Source organism: Semicossyphus pulcher, unplaced genomic scaffold, assembly GCF_022749685.1.
Source record: "Semicossyphus pulcher isolate SPU_LCO1_2020_fin unplaced genomic scaffold, fSemPul1.0.p SCAF_15, whole genome shotgun sequence".
NCBI classification, from domain to species: domain Eukaryota; kingdom Metazoa; phylum Chordata; class Actinopteri; order Labriformes; family Labridae; genus Semicossyphus; species Semicossyphus pulcher.
The window spans coordinates 14,830,713-14,847,942 of record NW_027211659.1 but is presented as its reverse complement, the minus strand read 5'-3'; the positions used below and the strand labels follow the sequence as shown (position 1 = coordinate 14,847,942).

The 17,230-nt window shown below is 42.9% G+C and overlaps 1 protein-coding gene across 1 annotated transcript in view; it reads left to right on the top strand.

Annotated features, from left to right (window-relative positions):
• Window positions 1–871: 871 nt before the first annotated feature.
• Window positions 872–17,230, top strand: part of myo10l3 (myosin X, like 3) — a 56,314-nt gene continuing 39,955 nt past the window's right edge. Inside the window, exons 1-2 of the mRNA XM_069663134.1 lie at window positions 872–1,085; window positions 15,562–15,660. Coding sequence (XP_069519235.1) covers window positions 1,065–1,085; window positions 15,562–15,660 — 120 coding nt within the window. The 5' untranslated portion in view covers window positions 872–1,064. The remainder of the gene's footprint in view (window positions 1,086–15,561; window positions 15,661–17,230) is intronic.

Below are 17,230 nucleotides of genomic sequence, written 5' to 3'. Positions count from 1 at the left end.
ATCAAACTAAATAATGAAATATGGCATCAGTGATCTTAAGACATAAGTCAGAATGTACAGTGGATGTCACCTTTTCAGTGTGTTCAGATTGAATGCAAAGATGCAAATCTGTTAACATTTTTAACTGGCTACAGACACATGCAAATACTCCTTTGGCAATGCAAATTAAAGCACATCTGACCCTATTGTGTTTGTGAAACGGCGGTCTATGGGTTTAAATTGTGTTGGTAAGAGCCACAGGACTCCACATGAAGGCCAGAACACCACAGAATGAGCTAAGGATGCTAAAGGCTAACAGCTGCAGAATTGGGCGTTAGCATGCTACTTCTCTGGTGGTTCTTGGAGTTGTTGAGTTAAATGTTGTCAAAGTGTATGAATTAACACAATTGACATCGCAATGAGATCCTATTAGAGACAAAATGCGTTTATTGATATTAGAGAAAAGTTATCTGCACATGTTCTGAGATGCAAACAGCAGGAAGGAAGACAGTCAAAATAATGATAATTTTAATCCTCAGGTTTAGACAAATAGGACAACTGCAGCAAAGTTAGTATGCTAAAGCAACCACCCTTTTATCTTTCATTTGGCAACAATCCCCTTTCTGCTTAATTCCTGTCTTTCATCATTTTATAAATAAAAACGTTTGTGTTTGTGTTGAATAACACTGGGGAAACGTCCACATCCTCCAAAATCATTACACTCTTTGTAGAGGAGGACACAAAGAGGGCGTATGCTGAGGGGAGGGCTGTGACCCTGCAGACTCCGCCCCTCTGCATAATGTGCCGGGTTCATTGAAATGACTAGACAGCAGAAACACAGCACAGCAGCACACAGGCTTCACGGGACACTGAACAGACGCCTAAGATAAACTACTCTGAAGTGTAAGAAAGTAAGACCTAAAAATGCCTCGTTTTTGACCCTATTGGAGCAAGGGGGCTAAAAGAAGATTTTTAAATCTTAACGAAGCGGATGGAAATCTTTTGGGAATACAGCTTCCTCTCCTCCTCTGCTGTGGTACCCTGAACTCAGACTACAAAGGACGTGAGGTCGGCTGCTGGTTAAAATGGATACATTCTTTGCAGAGGTAAGTTAAACTACTTTCACCACACAGAAACATGCTTTTGTAGTTTTTTCTCTACTTTCAACGTGACTTCGTTACATGCGCGCGACGGTCTTTGTTTTGTTTTACTATGTTTTCTTTTGCGCGTGCCTGCGCGCGGTTGGTTTCAGGTATTTTAAAATGTAAGCTAACTTATTTCCCATAAGCGAGACTTTTTCCACATTTCTCTGCTGAGGAGCTTTGTCACCAATTGATATATATGTACTGTATGCCGGACAAGCGGTGGTGTGCCTGCACTGGGCTGGTCTACAGGATGCAGCTGTACTGGGAACTGTAGTATCCCAACAGGGTTTAGCTACATTCAAGTAACTGCTGCTGCGCGAGACTTTAAAAATCTACCCTTCAGTTCTGCCCTGTTAATCTCATTACTGACAAACAATGACAAACTCACTCACGTGACAGCCTCTCTGTACCCCAGATAGTTTTTTTAAAACCTCTTTTGTTGTTTTAGTTTATGGCAAATAACCTCAACCGCCTGTAACGAGTGAGTGTGTGTGCCCATGTAGATTGGATGTGTCATCTGCAAGTCAGCCCAGACAGGAGCACTCACACACACACACTGGGTATAGGTCGGATTTGTCATCCCCATCTGACTCAGAGGAGGGCACACGCTCTGCCTCTCTCTCTCTCTCTCACACACACACACACACACACACACACCCACAGTCACATAAAGAGATGTATGTGAGGGCGATGTCATTCTCATCCTTTCATAGTCCCATCCACTCACCTCCTCACCTGAACACACCTGAACAGTACCAGACCCTTGCATGTGTCATGTTGTGACTCACATTGATTAATAAGTTAATTTTAGAAAGAGTAAAACCAACCTTCAAAAATACCCAAAACCAGTCCTACCTAAACTATAGTTTCAACATACTGTTGCATAAACCCACCCTCTAGGGGGCAGATTGAGGTGAGCTGGGTTTTTGGTCTTAATCTGATTTTATTAGAGTGATATGTTGTCCAGAGGAAGGTTATTATTTCAGGTCAGCTCAACAGAGATCATCGTTTAATCTGGTTATGTGTCCTTTTGTCCTGTGTGAGATTTTCCCAAAGATTTAGAAGAATTAATTCAGGCGACATTTGTGTCCTTATTTCTCTTTTCTGATGTGGTTTTGTAGTATATTGCTTTTCATCATTCCATATGAAAGTGCAGTGTCTTAACCAACACGATGTATTAAGCTTTGATTAAGTTTATTTCTGACATGAAGTCTGAACCAAACCCTACCTCTCTATCTGATCCTTAATTGTCAGCAACTTTAGAAAAGCATTTTTTAAATGAAAAATTGCACTTAAATACACTTCTGGTGTTTTTTTAAATGACTTCTGGGTCATGGAAACAAGCCAGCACCCTGAACTCCTCATGCGACCAGGGTGGATTTAATTAAGCAGGAATTCTGGAAGTGAAGTAAGGCGGGGATTAAACTCAACTCGGTGCAAACAAGTGCATCAGGACAAATCTACGACATGACTCAATACTGTGAATCCAGTGAATCAATCAGTCTGATTTTTGACAGCTAACATGAATAATATGATCGTCATTCTTAAGCCTTTAGAGCTGTTTATATCTGCTTCTTGGTGTGCGAAGAAAGGATATTTTTTGAGATTAGATTTGTTGAAAAGCTGAGTCACGGTATAATCTAGATTCGGCTTTCCTCTTCGTGATGATAAAGATGGCGACAGGTTAGAGATAGTGTCAGCGTAAGAGGAGTGGCAGGTTAAGGGTGTGTGCGCAGAGGTTCATCCTGAAGCCCATTCTATCAATCATTCGGGCCTTTTCCTCTCAGGAGCTGACACGACACCATAAAACCTTCAGCGACGCTGACCTGACTCCACACCCAATCCATCCTGTGGATGGATGTGACCCACAAACACACACCCAACACCAAAAACCTGGAGTTTGCAAGAGATCTGGTCCAAGCTTTGTAACTTGTGCCAGGCTGCCAGGTTTGGTCATGCTAAATGTAATCTCTGTATGGCATTGTTTGGCTTTTTGAATGTGTGTTTAAGATAGATTTATCTTTCTTCCTGTCTTTCATCTTGAGACGAAACTAGGTTAGATCGCTCACAATCACACACATAAAACAGAACCCTCGGATATTGTCTCTGTGAAACATCCTGTTGACGAAGCTGAATCCCAGCTATGCACGTTTCTAAACTTGGTAATCAGTTCCTTTATAGCAGCAGCTGCCACACACTGTAAAGCCACACGAGGATCTTTCCACACCCGTTAACTCCTTCCCTGCATTACACACCAAATTCCTCTCTCTCAAAGACACTCTGACACAGGGAATCCCAGACTTCCAGTCCTGACCCCTGAAATTCCCGGTCATGGCCGCCTGTCATCCACGCATTGTAGAGCTGTGGTGACAAGGCTTTAGGTTTCACACCATCACCTCCAACCCTGCACACACACAGACACACACACATTCTCCCCCCGTCCCGAAACATCCCTCACGGCGCTATATGTGCTGTTTATGTCTCGGGCTTTGAAGCTGGAGCCGTGGTTCGGCATGCCCGGTAAGCATTCTGAGTTGAGATGGGTAATGTGAGAAACCTGCACAAGAGGGTGGACTATTTTTTCTGCCCAGGGTCTTTTCTACCCAGTTGTCACTTCCTCCAGCTGCCACTTTAGAGAGCTGAGAATCTGAGCTCATCGCAGACGTGCTGATGGAGTTAGGAAGGAAGTCAGGATGTAAGGAAGGAAGGAATGAAAGGTCCAAAAATGGCTAATGGTCCCTGCATTCTTCTGGATATCTTAAGCAACCCGTAATTAAACTAAATGGATTGATAATCGCATTTAATTAGAGGACTTTCATTGCTGTAGAGAGTGTTGAAGTTGTGGTGAATTAAGAGGGCTGGTTGTTTATGAACAAACACAGGGAGGTATTATTAAGGCAGCGGTTTATGTGTGCGTCAGCAGAACTCCTGCAGCTTTGGTACAGTCTGGAGGTGGTTTAATCAGTCACGAGAGCGCCGGGACTAATTACCAACAGGCATTGTCTGACCACACACCAAATAACACGGATAATCCTTTGTTCTAATGACTCAAATGCCCGATGTCAGGGGAGAAGAGTTAGCTTTGGAAAGCACCTCTCATTAAAAAATATAACATTTGCTGAATTAAAATGAACCGTTTTAAAACAACAAAGGACTTGCAACATTTATGAGAGTGAAACAAGAATTATTTGTGTGATAAAAGTCCTAATCTATCTTTTTCCGCTCTCTCGCTTGTGTTTGCATTTCTTGTGTCTCTATCAGTAACCTGACCCCTCTTTATCAGCGAGCTGACCGTCGCACGGGGAGCTCAATGCTGTGATAACCTCCTGCTGACACCTCGCTGTTGACTTTAGCTTAACCTGCTACATTGCCTAGCTTTTTTAGACAAAGCTGTTTGAGGTGCTAAAAGAAAACTTCATACTTACAATTAATGCAGCACAGGAGCTTGTCTGCTTGTCTATAAGCTTGTGATGATGGACAACGGTTGTTTTATGAAGTGACGTGACAATTCAGTCTGCTTGTCTTCCCAGAACCAGTAACCTTGAAACAAAAGCTTTAACATGATATAGCTTGGATAAAACATTTATTAACTTCCTTGCTGAAAGTTATATGAGACTACTTCCAAATGTGTACGGTAAAAAAAGAAAACATAGCCTTGTAGTAGTTATGTAGTATAACCCCACAGTTAGCTTATCCTAGCTAGCTTAAAGAAACAGGGAAAACAGCTAGCGTGTCTTTTTGTGAAGATAATACTCAACTAATTTTCCTCGCTTACAAAGTATAAGGTGTGTTTTAATAAGTGTTATGTGCTGAACTCTCTTGTCAAGAAACAGAAACCTAGTTTTGTGAGCTAAGCTAGCTGATTCCCCTATTTCCATGCCTTTAGCAAAGGTAAGCTTACCCCCTGCTAACGGTAGCTTCATAATTATCCCAAAGACATGACTGCGGTGGCAACAACTTATCTAACGCCAGACCAAAATGTCAAATAATTTCTTCCAAAGCTGACCTTCACCAACAAGCAGCGTGACTCTAGTATTTAGGCCCCTTTATTAACTCTCCCTCCAGTCTCTAATAATGTTCAACAAAAGACGTAACAAGACACAGCTCCTAAAAACATGCTAGCAATGAATCCAGTCTCAAACACCCATCCTTCCTGCCCTCCCTGTGTGTGTTTATCTATTGGGCAGTCATGGGTGTGTCGTTCTCTGAACTATAAATCACCTTAGGGCACTTGGATGAATCATAATTTCTTTTGCTATTGCAACAAAGCTATGATGAAAGAGACAGTCTTCAACCAGTCTGTGAATTGAAAATGAAATGAAGAAATTATTGTACAGTCATGCTGGGTTATGTCTGGACTTGTAAAAGCAGTAGCTAGTGGTTTGATGTTGTCTAGGTCAGTGTAAAAAAAAACAAGAACATAGACATGTGTGGTAAACCCTTGGGAATTGAGCTTATTTGGTTTCTTGCTGAGAGTTGGATCAGAAAATAAATGAACTCCAATATCTGTAGAGTAAATATGAGCTAGAGCCTGTAGGCAGTTAGCTTAGCTTAGCACAAATACAAGAAACAAGAGGATACAGCTAGCCTCACTCCATCCAAATGAACTTAAATTTACCTTCCAACAGTGCTAACATTCACTAATTAACATGAGCTATTGTTTACAAAACCTAAAATATAACAACATCATTTTGCTGTTTCCCTGGGTAAATCTGCTGGGCTACTTCTTGCTGGGCTAAGCTAACTGGCCTTAGCCTCATTCCACTGCGCTTCTGCCTCAGTGCCTTAACGAAGCTCCGCCGTTATGCAGCCTTTGCAATTTGACATTGGACAAAGTAACGCCAGCGTAAAGCCGCCTCAGTGTGTATTTTTACACAGCATGACGTATAAATCAACAGTGCATGCTTCAAACACAGACACACGGCGCAGTTCTGCTCTGCCGGCTCCGCTGGTTACACAGACGCTGTTTCGCCTATGTTACTACCTCCGATGCCGGCTCAGAGGTGGAAAAACTTCGCTCAACTCTGTGTGTTTTACATAGAAGACGGAACGTAACAGAGGCGTAATAATCCCGCATTGAACTGATGTAAAAGTTAGCTTACAGAAATAAGAATGTTAACAGTCCTCTACTGTAACGTAATTTCTCAGCAAGTCATCTCTCAGAAACTGTGTTTTCGATCAAAGTGTCCCCTATGCTTTCATGCCTAATCTTCATGTCTCAGTAAGATTTCAGTAATGCGCCTTACATATCCGATTTTCTGAACCATACGTCTGTCTACATGGAGAAAATGTATCTCTTCTGTGAGTGTTAGCTACAGTTTATCATTGCTAACCGTTCACACAATATATTTTCATTTGGCCTTCACCTTGGCTGCCCCACCTGACAGACACTGAGAGCTGGTAATGAGAGTATTTTAAATCCTCTCAGTTCGAAGGTCCTGTCTGGCAGTTTAATAACCTTCAACCTGTGATTACCGCTCCCAGCACAGATGTTGACTTTCCTTTTTTAGCGCCCTATGATTACCGCACGGAGTCAGCCTGGTACAGGATGCAGAATGTGCGTCTACACTTTCCTTTATGTTACATTTTCCTATGCGTTAAAGTTAAACAAAACCACAAGGAGTTATTGCCTTATAATAAAAATTGTTTCTGTTTTGAGGTGACTGCTGCAGCTCTGATTTCAGCACTAATTGCAGGATGAACACCCCGCCGGGCCCAAGTACAAGTCCCACACTGCATGAGCCTCGACTGCTGCAGCCTGAAGAGCCTAACAGGCACATTGGTGCTTAACAGACGCAAACAACACAGCATGGCACAATCCACAGTCATGACCCGTTAGCTTTCCCATCCATTTCGGGTGTTTATTAGGAATGAGTGTGTGTGGTTTGGCCTGAGGTTGTTTGTATGAGCACTGAGATACTTACACTCACAGGAGGAGGAATGTGCCTTGCTTTAATCTCTTACACCTAAATTTAACCTTATTTTGAGGTTCTTGATAAATCATTTGGTCGACATCGTGTCAAATAAAGTTAAAAATAACATCTTCAAATTGCTTGTTATGTCACAACAACAGTTCAAAGCTGAACAATTAATCTGGGACAGTGTGAGGACCAAGCGAAGGTCAATGGCGATGTAACAGCAGCCAGGTCACACAGTGATGCCTAAACTCCACCACTACCCCACTGGCCGTGCCCCAGATGTCTCCCACAGTCAAACACACACACACACTCAGTCTCTGACGTTCCTGATGAAACAGCATTCCTGAAATATCTCCGGGATTCCTGCCGCGTGACCCCATAACAGACCACAGGCGAGTACAGAGAGGGCCTGATACGTACATGACAGACAGGAGGAGGAATGCCAGGTGGCCCCGCAGACATTCAAACTCATGAAGCCGAAAATCCAATCAAACATGCAGTAATCAGATCATTCCCTGCCTCTTCGTCCAATCCTGGAACCCGTTTGGTTTTAAGTAAAAGAGTCATAACCCCGAGCACAGGATCATACTAATACTTTAATCACTCTGAAGAACAGTAGTGGAGGGGAAATATGTTCACTCCGGATAAGGCTGTAAATCAGGACACTGTGCCACGAGTCTGTGGCACGGTGTCAAGTGTTCCTCTTTCTTTTGTGTTGCTCAAGATGTAATTTGTTATGCAAATTCTCTTCAATATACTCGTTAGCTACAAGGCAGATTAGCTACATCAGATGAAGACAAGGGGGGTTGCTCTTTAAACCCTGATACAGACAGACAGCAAACACACGTGCACACAAACACAGACGTTAACTTGCTTTGCATACATGTTTACTTTACTTGATAAAAGGATGTTAGTATTAAAGACACAGTGATCCTGCTCTGTTGCATGTATTTGATTCCCATTAACCCAGTGACCATGTTGCATTAATAACTCCATCATTCTCAGCCCGCCTGCTTAAACAAAACCAGTCTTTGAATATGAAAATGGTTCACCGACGAGGCTGCTGCCTCCAGGCCATCCTGCTTTAAGTCTGTTTATAGCTTCCTCCGCGGGGGGTTCACGCAGCAAGAACAATTGATGACCTGCACCCGGCCTCCACCCTATTTTTCCCCCATTTCTCCTCTCGCTCCCCCTTCCTCCACAGACAGGGGGAAGCCCTGTTCCCCGCGGGACTCCTCCTCCTCCATTAGCTAATTCTGAATCAGCTGCTCCCTCCATCATTAATTCATACGTCTTCCAGCACAGATGCTGAAGGTTGCCTTTAATCATCTGATTTCTCCCCTCGGTCACACACCCTGCCCTCTCCTGCCCTCACCCCATGCTGGCTGCGTGCACCGGCTGCAGCAGACGGTACAGTGGTAATGAGGAAACAAAGACAATATAGAGGGGCCATGCAGGAGCACAAATGTGACTCTCTGTTTAATCTTTATACTGCTCAGTTTTTATTTATGTGATGAGTCTGGTTACAGTGGCCTGATAGTTACACGTTACGAGCATGTAGCTAGAGGGCAGCATGACTGAATCTTTGTGTAAAATGTATCATTATTGGCGCTGCTGAGCCTCTCGGCAGAGCAATACAATGTCATCATCCTGACACAGACCGTGCTGATCATAACTGCCTTTCTCTGTGATGTGAAGTCATATCCAGTGTTTTCTTTTAGGAGGTCGTACAGTGTTTGCCTCACTGGAAAGCTTGTCACCAGAGACCCAGAGGAACCTTTGCCCAGATTGAATTCCCAGCCCATCTTTTTAATCCCACCAGCAGCTACTTGGCCGATTCCCCTCATTCCACTTACTCAGCATTCGGGAGATTTGGTTACAATCCCTGAATTTGGCTGTGCTCCACTTTAAAGAACAAAGCTCTAAACTCCTGCATTGTTACCTGTTGTTTTTTAAAGTCTTCAGGCTATAAACATCATGTGAAGAGGAATCCACCGGGCAGCTGACCCCTTTCTCAAAGTCTACATGTAGCCGCTTACAGTCCAAAAAATGAAATCTTATCTACAATAGACTTTTTAAACACATTTGAAAAATGCAAGTATCAATATGCTGTTTGACCTCACTAAATGCAGGCCTTCCAGCAGGCTATTGTGCTGGATTGCACATCTGTCCAGGCACCATAATTGAGGTCACAAAGGGTTAGTGACTTGGCCTAATGCCTCTCTATTATTATGATAATGCTGTTACGTCCTGGTATTTGAGGTGTAGGGCTGGACCATCATTCTCTATTGAAAAACCACTTTTTGAGCATCTGCTGACAAATAAGAAGCCGTTAAGAACCTTTAGTATACTGAAATAGTAAGGCCAAACATCATCAATGAAAGTAAGGAAATGTGAGAGGAACAAGTGAAAGCAGCTCCAGTTTCTTTTGGACGTATTTGTCCCTATTTGATGCGTTCCGGTGTTACATTTATCCTCCTCTACGTCTGAGCACAACAAATGAGATGCCTGTCAGGTGTCCAGCTTGATCTTCTCATCTCTCAGCCCGGGCTTCCTTCCCAGCCAGCAGTCATCCCTACCTGCCGCACCGACAGCTTCCCTGCTGTCCGCCGGGCAGGCGTTCACTCGCCGCTCCATGAAACCAAACTATGATCCAAGAAATTGGCCTATCATAACTGATTCTTCAACCGTGTCCAAGTCAGGATGAGTTAATTAGCTTTCTTTTGTTCCTGGCTGATGCGATCACCTGATACCGCCTGCGCTCATGCTACGCCAGACAGCAGAGAAAGAGCCGTGGCACCTTGTACTGTGTTCTCCCTTAAATATTTAAGGCTTGTCCGTTAGCAAATCTCTGAGCGGTATGTCATTATACGAGCTGCAGAAACTCAAGCCTCCGACTCCGAGATCACATCATTCATCCCGGGTGGTTTCTGTGTCAGAAAGCATGATGGGGCGTCGGCGTGCGGCCTGTTATGGTGGATTGGATTACCTTTGTCAGCTGATTCTGCCTCAAGAGGAGTTCAGTGACATGAAGCATCAAGGCCTTTGGAAATACAAATCCACAACAGCCTTTGAACTATGTAATGCAGGGTGTATGTTCATAATAGTTAGCATCTTCAAACTATGTGAGATTTGTCAGTCCAGAAATCGAAGTTGTCAAAAGTAACATGGCAGCTATTCAACAGTTTACACCCACCATTGGTGTTCTACTTGGGCCAAGTGTGTTGTCGCTGTTTCTATCGGATGCGGGGGGTTTAGTTCAGGCCGTTGATTATCTCATATTATTACACGGTTGAGTTAAATACTTGATTGTGATTGGTTTATTAAGATATTCTGCTATTTCTCGATAACAGACCGTTGCTATGAAGAACAGACTGTTGCTAGGGATGCGACTCTAATCACACAATCTGGAGGTCTCTTCAAAAGAGACAAAAACAGCGGAGAGAAAGTAATAAAGGTTAAAGGAAGCAAAAACTGTAGGCTACGACAGAGAGATCTACAAAATTGAAGACAGCACATGAAGTAAACATTTAATGGAACACAGTATGGGATACGGCGGTGTTTACAGACGGTGAATGGAAGAGTAAATGTCAGCTCTGACAGTGATGAGACAGAAAACCTCAATCAGGTGCTGCGTTGATTTTTGCGGTCCCGTTCACCATCAGTGGAAATGTTTCCATTTAAAGTGAGTAAAAACAGCTAGCTTAGCTCATTTTAAGAAGGCTACAGCGTTAACCGTTGCTATGGACGCAGCTCTCACTGTGAGTGTAACTGACTATTTTTGAATGGAAAACGGAAGTATATTCATTTTTAAATGAATAAAATCATTTCCAAATCAATGGATTCAATTCGCATCAGGCTCCTGCTCATCCTGTCGGGGTTCCATTTCTCTATAACAACCTGCTCACTATACATTATCCCTTACTCAGTGGCAGTTGTTTAGCCTTGGTGGGGGAGTTAATTCTGTTATAATATAGCACTAGCTAATGCAACAGAGCCATCATTTAGCATTGCATTCATAGCTTTGATAACGTTGCATGTGTATGCTAACTGCAAACTATGAAATGGTTAACAAAGCGTTTGAAACTGAATATTCAGCAACCAGTTAAAATTTAATATTTTCAGCTGCTTCCCCCTCTGACTCAGGCAGCACAAGTGTAACATTCAGGGCTGCACTACGCTTGATTGTGACATGCCTTGTTTTGTCCTGGGCATGAGGGATGTCAATCAAAATATGATCGGCCACGCCCCTACAGTCTCGAGAAATTGTCCAAACAGCGAAATGAGCAGTTTTTGATTGATGTTCATCTAATAGTATTTAAGGTTTATTTTCATTCCGAAATGAGCTTGAGCTGGAAATGTCATATCAGCAGTTCAGCTTTAGGTTTTAATTGAGCTGTTAAAACATCTGGTAACCAGAGGCATGGGGGTTAACTAGGACCTGATAATTACATCCAGTGAATCCTGTGCTTCATCAATAATTGAACACTTCTCAGTGATTATTATGCAAGGTCAAGCAAGGACAAGCTCAGTATCACTCGTTTGGTCAAAATGGTTAGTTGTTGCAGCAACAGCTGACTCAAGTCTGGAGGACTTAACACAAGCTGATACCCGTGTCCCTCTGCGTCCCAGCTGGCCTTTGTTCGGGGTATTTCCGCCTGGTTAACTTCTGAGCGCTCTGTCAGAAGTGGTTGCCTTTGTCCTGACTTAGTGACGGAGCTCCTGAGGATGGAGGGGACAAAGGGGGAGGAGTTTTGTTGAGACCATCTGTTGCAGAGACAATTCATGTGCACTTTATACCCTCCGGCTTCAGACTCTTTAGACACACAGTTAAATAAGAAGACCCAAACAAACAGACAAACACATCTGGTGTCTTCAGTCACACACAATCCTACCACTTGGACAACAAGTCAAATTTGGGATCATTTGGATCTTAGGACAGAATGGGACATTGGACTTGGACTCTTTACTCAATGTTTAGGATGTGTTCTGTGTTCAATATTCAGTCTTGGATGCAGAACAATGTAAAAGTGAATACCAACTAATGCGACAAAGGAGAAGTGTGAGCTAAAAAACTTTGCTTAATTCCGATATGTGTGTGTAAAATCAGACTAGTGCAGCCTAGTATCCTAGGCAGAAACAGCCGACTTCTGATTCGGCTGTTTCTGCCCAATTTGATTATAGTGCTCCGTGGGCAGTTCTCCAAACAGCAAGTCACTCTGCACAGACGCTGGTGCAGAAAGCCAAGCTGAAATTAGCATCTTTATGGGCCAGTTTGTTGCTGACTTCTGGTCTACCATTAGTGTTGACTCATTTCGTGAACCGGTTATTATTGTCAATTATTGGGTCGCCTAATTCCAGTTTAAAAAACGAGAATTGTTTGCAAAGAGCATGCTGTGGGTTTTAACTGTATTTATCTATAAAGTTGTTACTGGGTATTTCTTTGAGAAGGCCTTATTTATGTGAATGGAAAACTTTGAGACTGTGACTCAGCAGCTGAACCATTAAAGTCATACTTGCGCCACTGAAATTGAAGAAATACCTGAATGAACATTTTCTGCTTCCCCTGTCATGGCTTGCCTGCTGTTTTTCCTGTGTAACACCTCATGTAATCCCCCTTTTGTCTCAACCGCCCCACTGCATGTTTCTTCACCTTGTCTGCTCCACTGTTGCTGCTACGAGTACTGTACCAGCAATTTTCTGCTGAACTCAAAGTCCCTGTCATTTCCAGTTACATAACATCAACTGATCTTCTTAAAATCTATACAGTAAACCATTAATCTCCTCAGGGGACCTCAGCAGACTCACGTGAAGCAGCTTTTCTCTGAACAGGCCGTGCACGCACGGCTGGTACCAGGCAGACACAGGCGCTCGCTGGTGTGGAGGTCACCAATCGTCTTATATTAACCGGAAACAGAGTTAATATGAGGCGAGGAGAATGCCTCCTTTATGTTTGTGTTTCTGTTTGTGCGCCTCTTTCTCCAGACAATGGGAGGCGGGACATTATCAGGTGCCTGCACCCTTCCTCTTCCCCCTCCTCATCTCCCCCTCCTCCTCTCAGCCTGCTCCTAATTTACACGACCCTCTCTACCCCACTCACCGCTGTCCCACGTGGATTGAGAGAGCTACATTTAGCTGCCCTCCATTAGCCGACTGAGGGTAAAAAAAAGTCCTTGATGATGGAAGTCGGTTTGCAGGCTGTTACCCCTTTGTCCGAAAAGGAAGCCTGAACCACAGGATAAAGAAGAGAATGGCGTTAAAAAAGTTGACTTAATTCTTTATCGACCTGAAGAACCATGACAGGCAGATTGCTTATTGCGCAAATATTGAGTGTATTCGACGAAAGCGTCTTGATCTTTGCTCCGACCCTGCCCGTAAACAAATTTGTGCTCCATGGATGAGAGTGTGTGCGCACACGTGGTCGCTTGTTGTTAATAGTTAATGAGGATTGATGTCTGGAAGTGGTGACCTTGTATAAGGTTTCCTGGTGGAATCCATGAATATTGATCACTTCGGTTTCATGCTCTGTTGGACACACAATTCCCTTTTTGCTCCGTGTTTTCTCCGGCCACCTCGATGGTGGCACTTGTGATGATTAATGAGGGTTTTAGGTGGTCAGAGACGAGGATGACTTTAAGGTCAAACTTTCTTCAAAGTGCACATGCTTAAAGCCTTACACTGAAAACCTGTTTATATTACATTACTTATAGGAGAACATATACTTAAAAAAACTTAAAAAAAGCTTTAATGAAGGGAAATACTCTTCTCTCATATTGCTTAAAGTTGTAATCTCGAAGATCACAGTTTCGTTCTCTTTGGCGGCACCTATGGTGATAAACAAGAATTGCAGGACCCCTTTTCCCAGATACCCAGACAGTGTTGCATGTGTGACGTCCACGGTTGGCTCCGGTTCTTACTCTTGATTTTCCTCGCTGACGGTCGCTTTCCTTGTTAGACTGTTTGCCTTCATCTGAGCGTCGATTTAGTTTCTTTTTCTTTGGATTGTCACTTATTTTTAAAGTTGTATCTGTAGTCATCAATCTTTTCTTTGTTTGTTCAGCCATAGTAGATTACTGTTTACTCGCAACACTTGCAGAGACCGGAAAAGCAGCCGCTTAGCTCCGCCTACCCTCTCTGGCAGACCAACCACTGCTGGGTGATGGAAAATGCGTCACTAACTGGGCGCTGCTTGTGATTTTTTCCGCAGATGTCGCCACAGACAGCCAGTCCATAATAACACTATATACTGCCAATGCAAAGGCTTTCATCAGTGGGCAATAGCCTCAACCACCATTGTGTTACCTCATTCGGCGATAGATAGTGACTTAACAGACATTTATTTAAATGAAAATCTTCAAGATTATTACTTTGAAGATTAAAAGGTTGCTGTAAAACCTCCTTGTCGAAGACCAAATGGTCTCGTACATTTTGATTTTGTTCTTTTGTTAAAATCAACCAGATCTAAAGTGTTTTTATTGAGCTTTAGAGATGCTGGTCAGCTTAATTTGTGTTACCTTTAAAGTTTCCCCTTGTTTCCAGTCTTTATGCTAAGCTAAGCTAACCCTCTGCTGGCTGTAGCTTCACATTTAACACACAGACAACCGAGTGGTTTTGATCTTCTTGAAAATTGCAAAATGTTTCTTTTAATTGTCATAATTTCACAATCAGATGGCTTTTTTTTTTTTACATTGTTTAACCAAAGGTCACAGTTGTTGTTTTTCAGCGTGGCAAGTGCAGATTTATCATCCCAAAACGATTTACAATTCAGACCGCACAGACAATCATTCCCATCCACCAACAGTCGTTAAAACTCAGCCGGGTCTATAAATGTATCTTTCACTTCCACTGTAAGGAAATGACCGTCGGTGTGAGCAATCAGCCGCAGATTCCTGTTTTTGCTCCTGGTTACTGAGCTGCTAACAAACACGTCTGGGAAGGTCGGTGACCTCACATGGATACACAAACAGAGGAGACCAGACCTCTCAGATTAGCTGGTGTTGATATCTGTCTGGGAACAGGAGCTGATCTGAGAATAAACATTTGTATTGACTCATTTTCTAAAGTGCAAATGCTGACTTGATATTCTTTTATTTTATGCAGCCAAAGTCTAGAGGCCTTTTTGACAGTTTTACAGAGTGTGTATTACTCTAAGTGGTAGTTCTAGCCTCTGACACACCCTGCGCACGCAGCCATGGCAAACAACTTTTCTCTTCTAAAAGCCAATGACAGTTTAATAAGAGGATAACTGTGCCAGTTTGTCGTGGTGAGGGAGCAGCTATGTGGCAGAGAGAGAGTGGTGAGCGATGCTGAGAAAAGGATGGAAAAAGACGATGAAAGAAGAAAACCCTCTGACTGAGCAGCTATTACTAACCCTTTACCCTCATATTTCACTTCAAAGGCCTTGAAACAGCAAAGTGTTATGAGCTATGTTCCCGAGATGACTCCAGAGTTAACGCACGTCTCCAGTATGAGCCCTGTGTCCAGATGCTAATGCTGTTTTTCATGCTTTTGTGTTGCAGGGGGCCCGAGTCTGGCTGAGACACAAAGAGCAGCTCCTCCCCTCCACCGTCAGCTCCTGTGATGACTCGTCCCTGGTCCTCAGCACCGACTATGGAAAGGTAAGAAGGCTTGTTTTTCCACTGCTGAAGAATCAGTTCTCCCAAAAGCATCCCTAACTGTCATCTCTGTCTTCTATATGAAGCATTTTGAGAAGGTGCATATGTGAGAAGGTTAATTGTTTGTACATGTGTTTCATGTCGGGGTTCAGCGGTGGGATCAACACCTTTTGTAAGAAAGTTAGAATGACAGGAATGGGCCACTTGTGTCGAATCATTGGCCCGAGCTTATCTGTTTGGCAGAGTGTGTTGGTCTTTGTGTCTGGAGGAAATCCTGTTTTAAAGACAGAGAGAGAGAGACAGAGAGGGAGAGAGAGAGAGCGGTGACGATGGACGGTTAAAAAATAGTTCCTCACTCAAATGTCTGTGGGTCAGATCAAAATAAGCTTCCAGTACCAACATTATCTCCAGGAATGCCTTTGTGCTGTGTAAAACCGCGTTAGCAGCGCACACGTTCGTCCATAAGCTCCATTTGGTCTTTTAATCAGGTCAAGGCCGGGGGAAGGAACAGGGTAGGGCATCCAGCATCACTTCCACATGCATCTGAGACATGTAGGGTTTGAAAACAATGCAGTTATTTTTCAGACATTTGTAAAGACATTTAGTATGCATACTTTGATAATGCGTGAGCACTATGATAATTAAGGAGGCCTGAAGAAAACTAGTGGTTTAGGACTTAAAATTAGAATGAAGATTACTAAGAAAGTTGCTGAAGTTGCGTATCGCACATTCTTAAAATTGTATACTTGTTTTTTAAGTACACATAATTAAAAACCAATGACTATATTTATAGATGACTGTAGTGATTGTGTTAGTTACGTCTCCTCGCCGTTCCCCTGTACTCTGCTAATTGGGAACAGATCGGCTGCAGGAGCCGTATTTGTCAACAGAGCTGTCAATCATCCTTTTTACAGCATCAAATAACTAATTAAAAATAAACTTGTCAGAAAAATGAACACTTAACACATAAATCAGCATGATAAGAGCTACCTATAATGACAGAAACCATGTTTGAGAAAAATGTATTTGCCGTGTATTTTGATTTTACAGCTTGACTCATGTCCCATCTGTTAACATGGAGGAGGCGGGCTTTATGACCTATACTGCAGCCAGTCAGCAGGGGGCGATAGTGATCTTTTGGCTTCATATTTAGGGAGCTGCCGTGTCATCCATCTTTTTATACAGTCTGTGTTAAAAACCAGTAAAAACAGAATAAAGTAGCTTCAAAAGTTTTCAGTGTTTCTCAGATGCTCGTCAAAGACACAGGATGTCAGGAGGAGCTGAGGCCGAGCTGCTGCTAACATTAGCTTGATTTCAAGGAGACTATCTTGTCTTTAGGTTAGGATTCCCAGACCTGATAATTAAAACCAGTAAAAAAAAAACAGAATAAGGAGTTTCCGGGTAAAAATCTGTGTGTTGCAAACTCTCTTGGCTGACCCTGGATGACCTGCTAGCTGAGCAGTTGCTAACATCCACTTAATTGCATCATGTCAGGCTCTTGTTGCTATTTCTGCTGTTTTCGGCTGTTTAATTTATCCATATCAAACACAAATGTCCAAGCTTGTCATTGTTT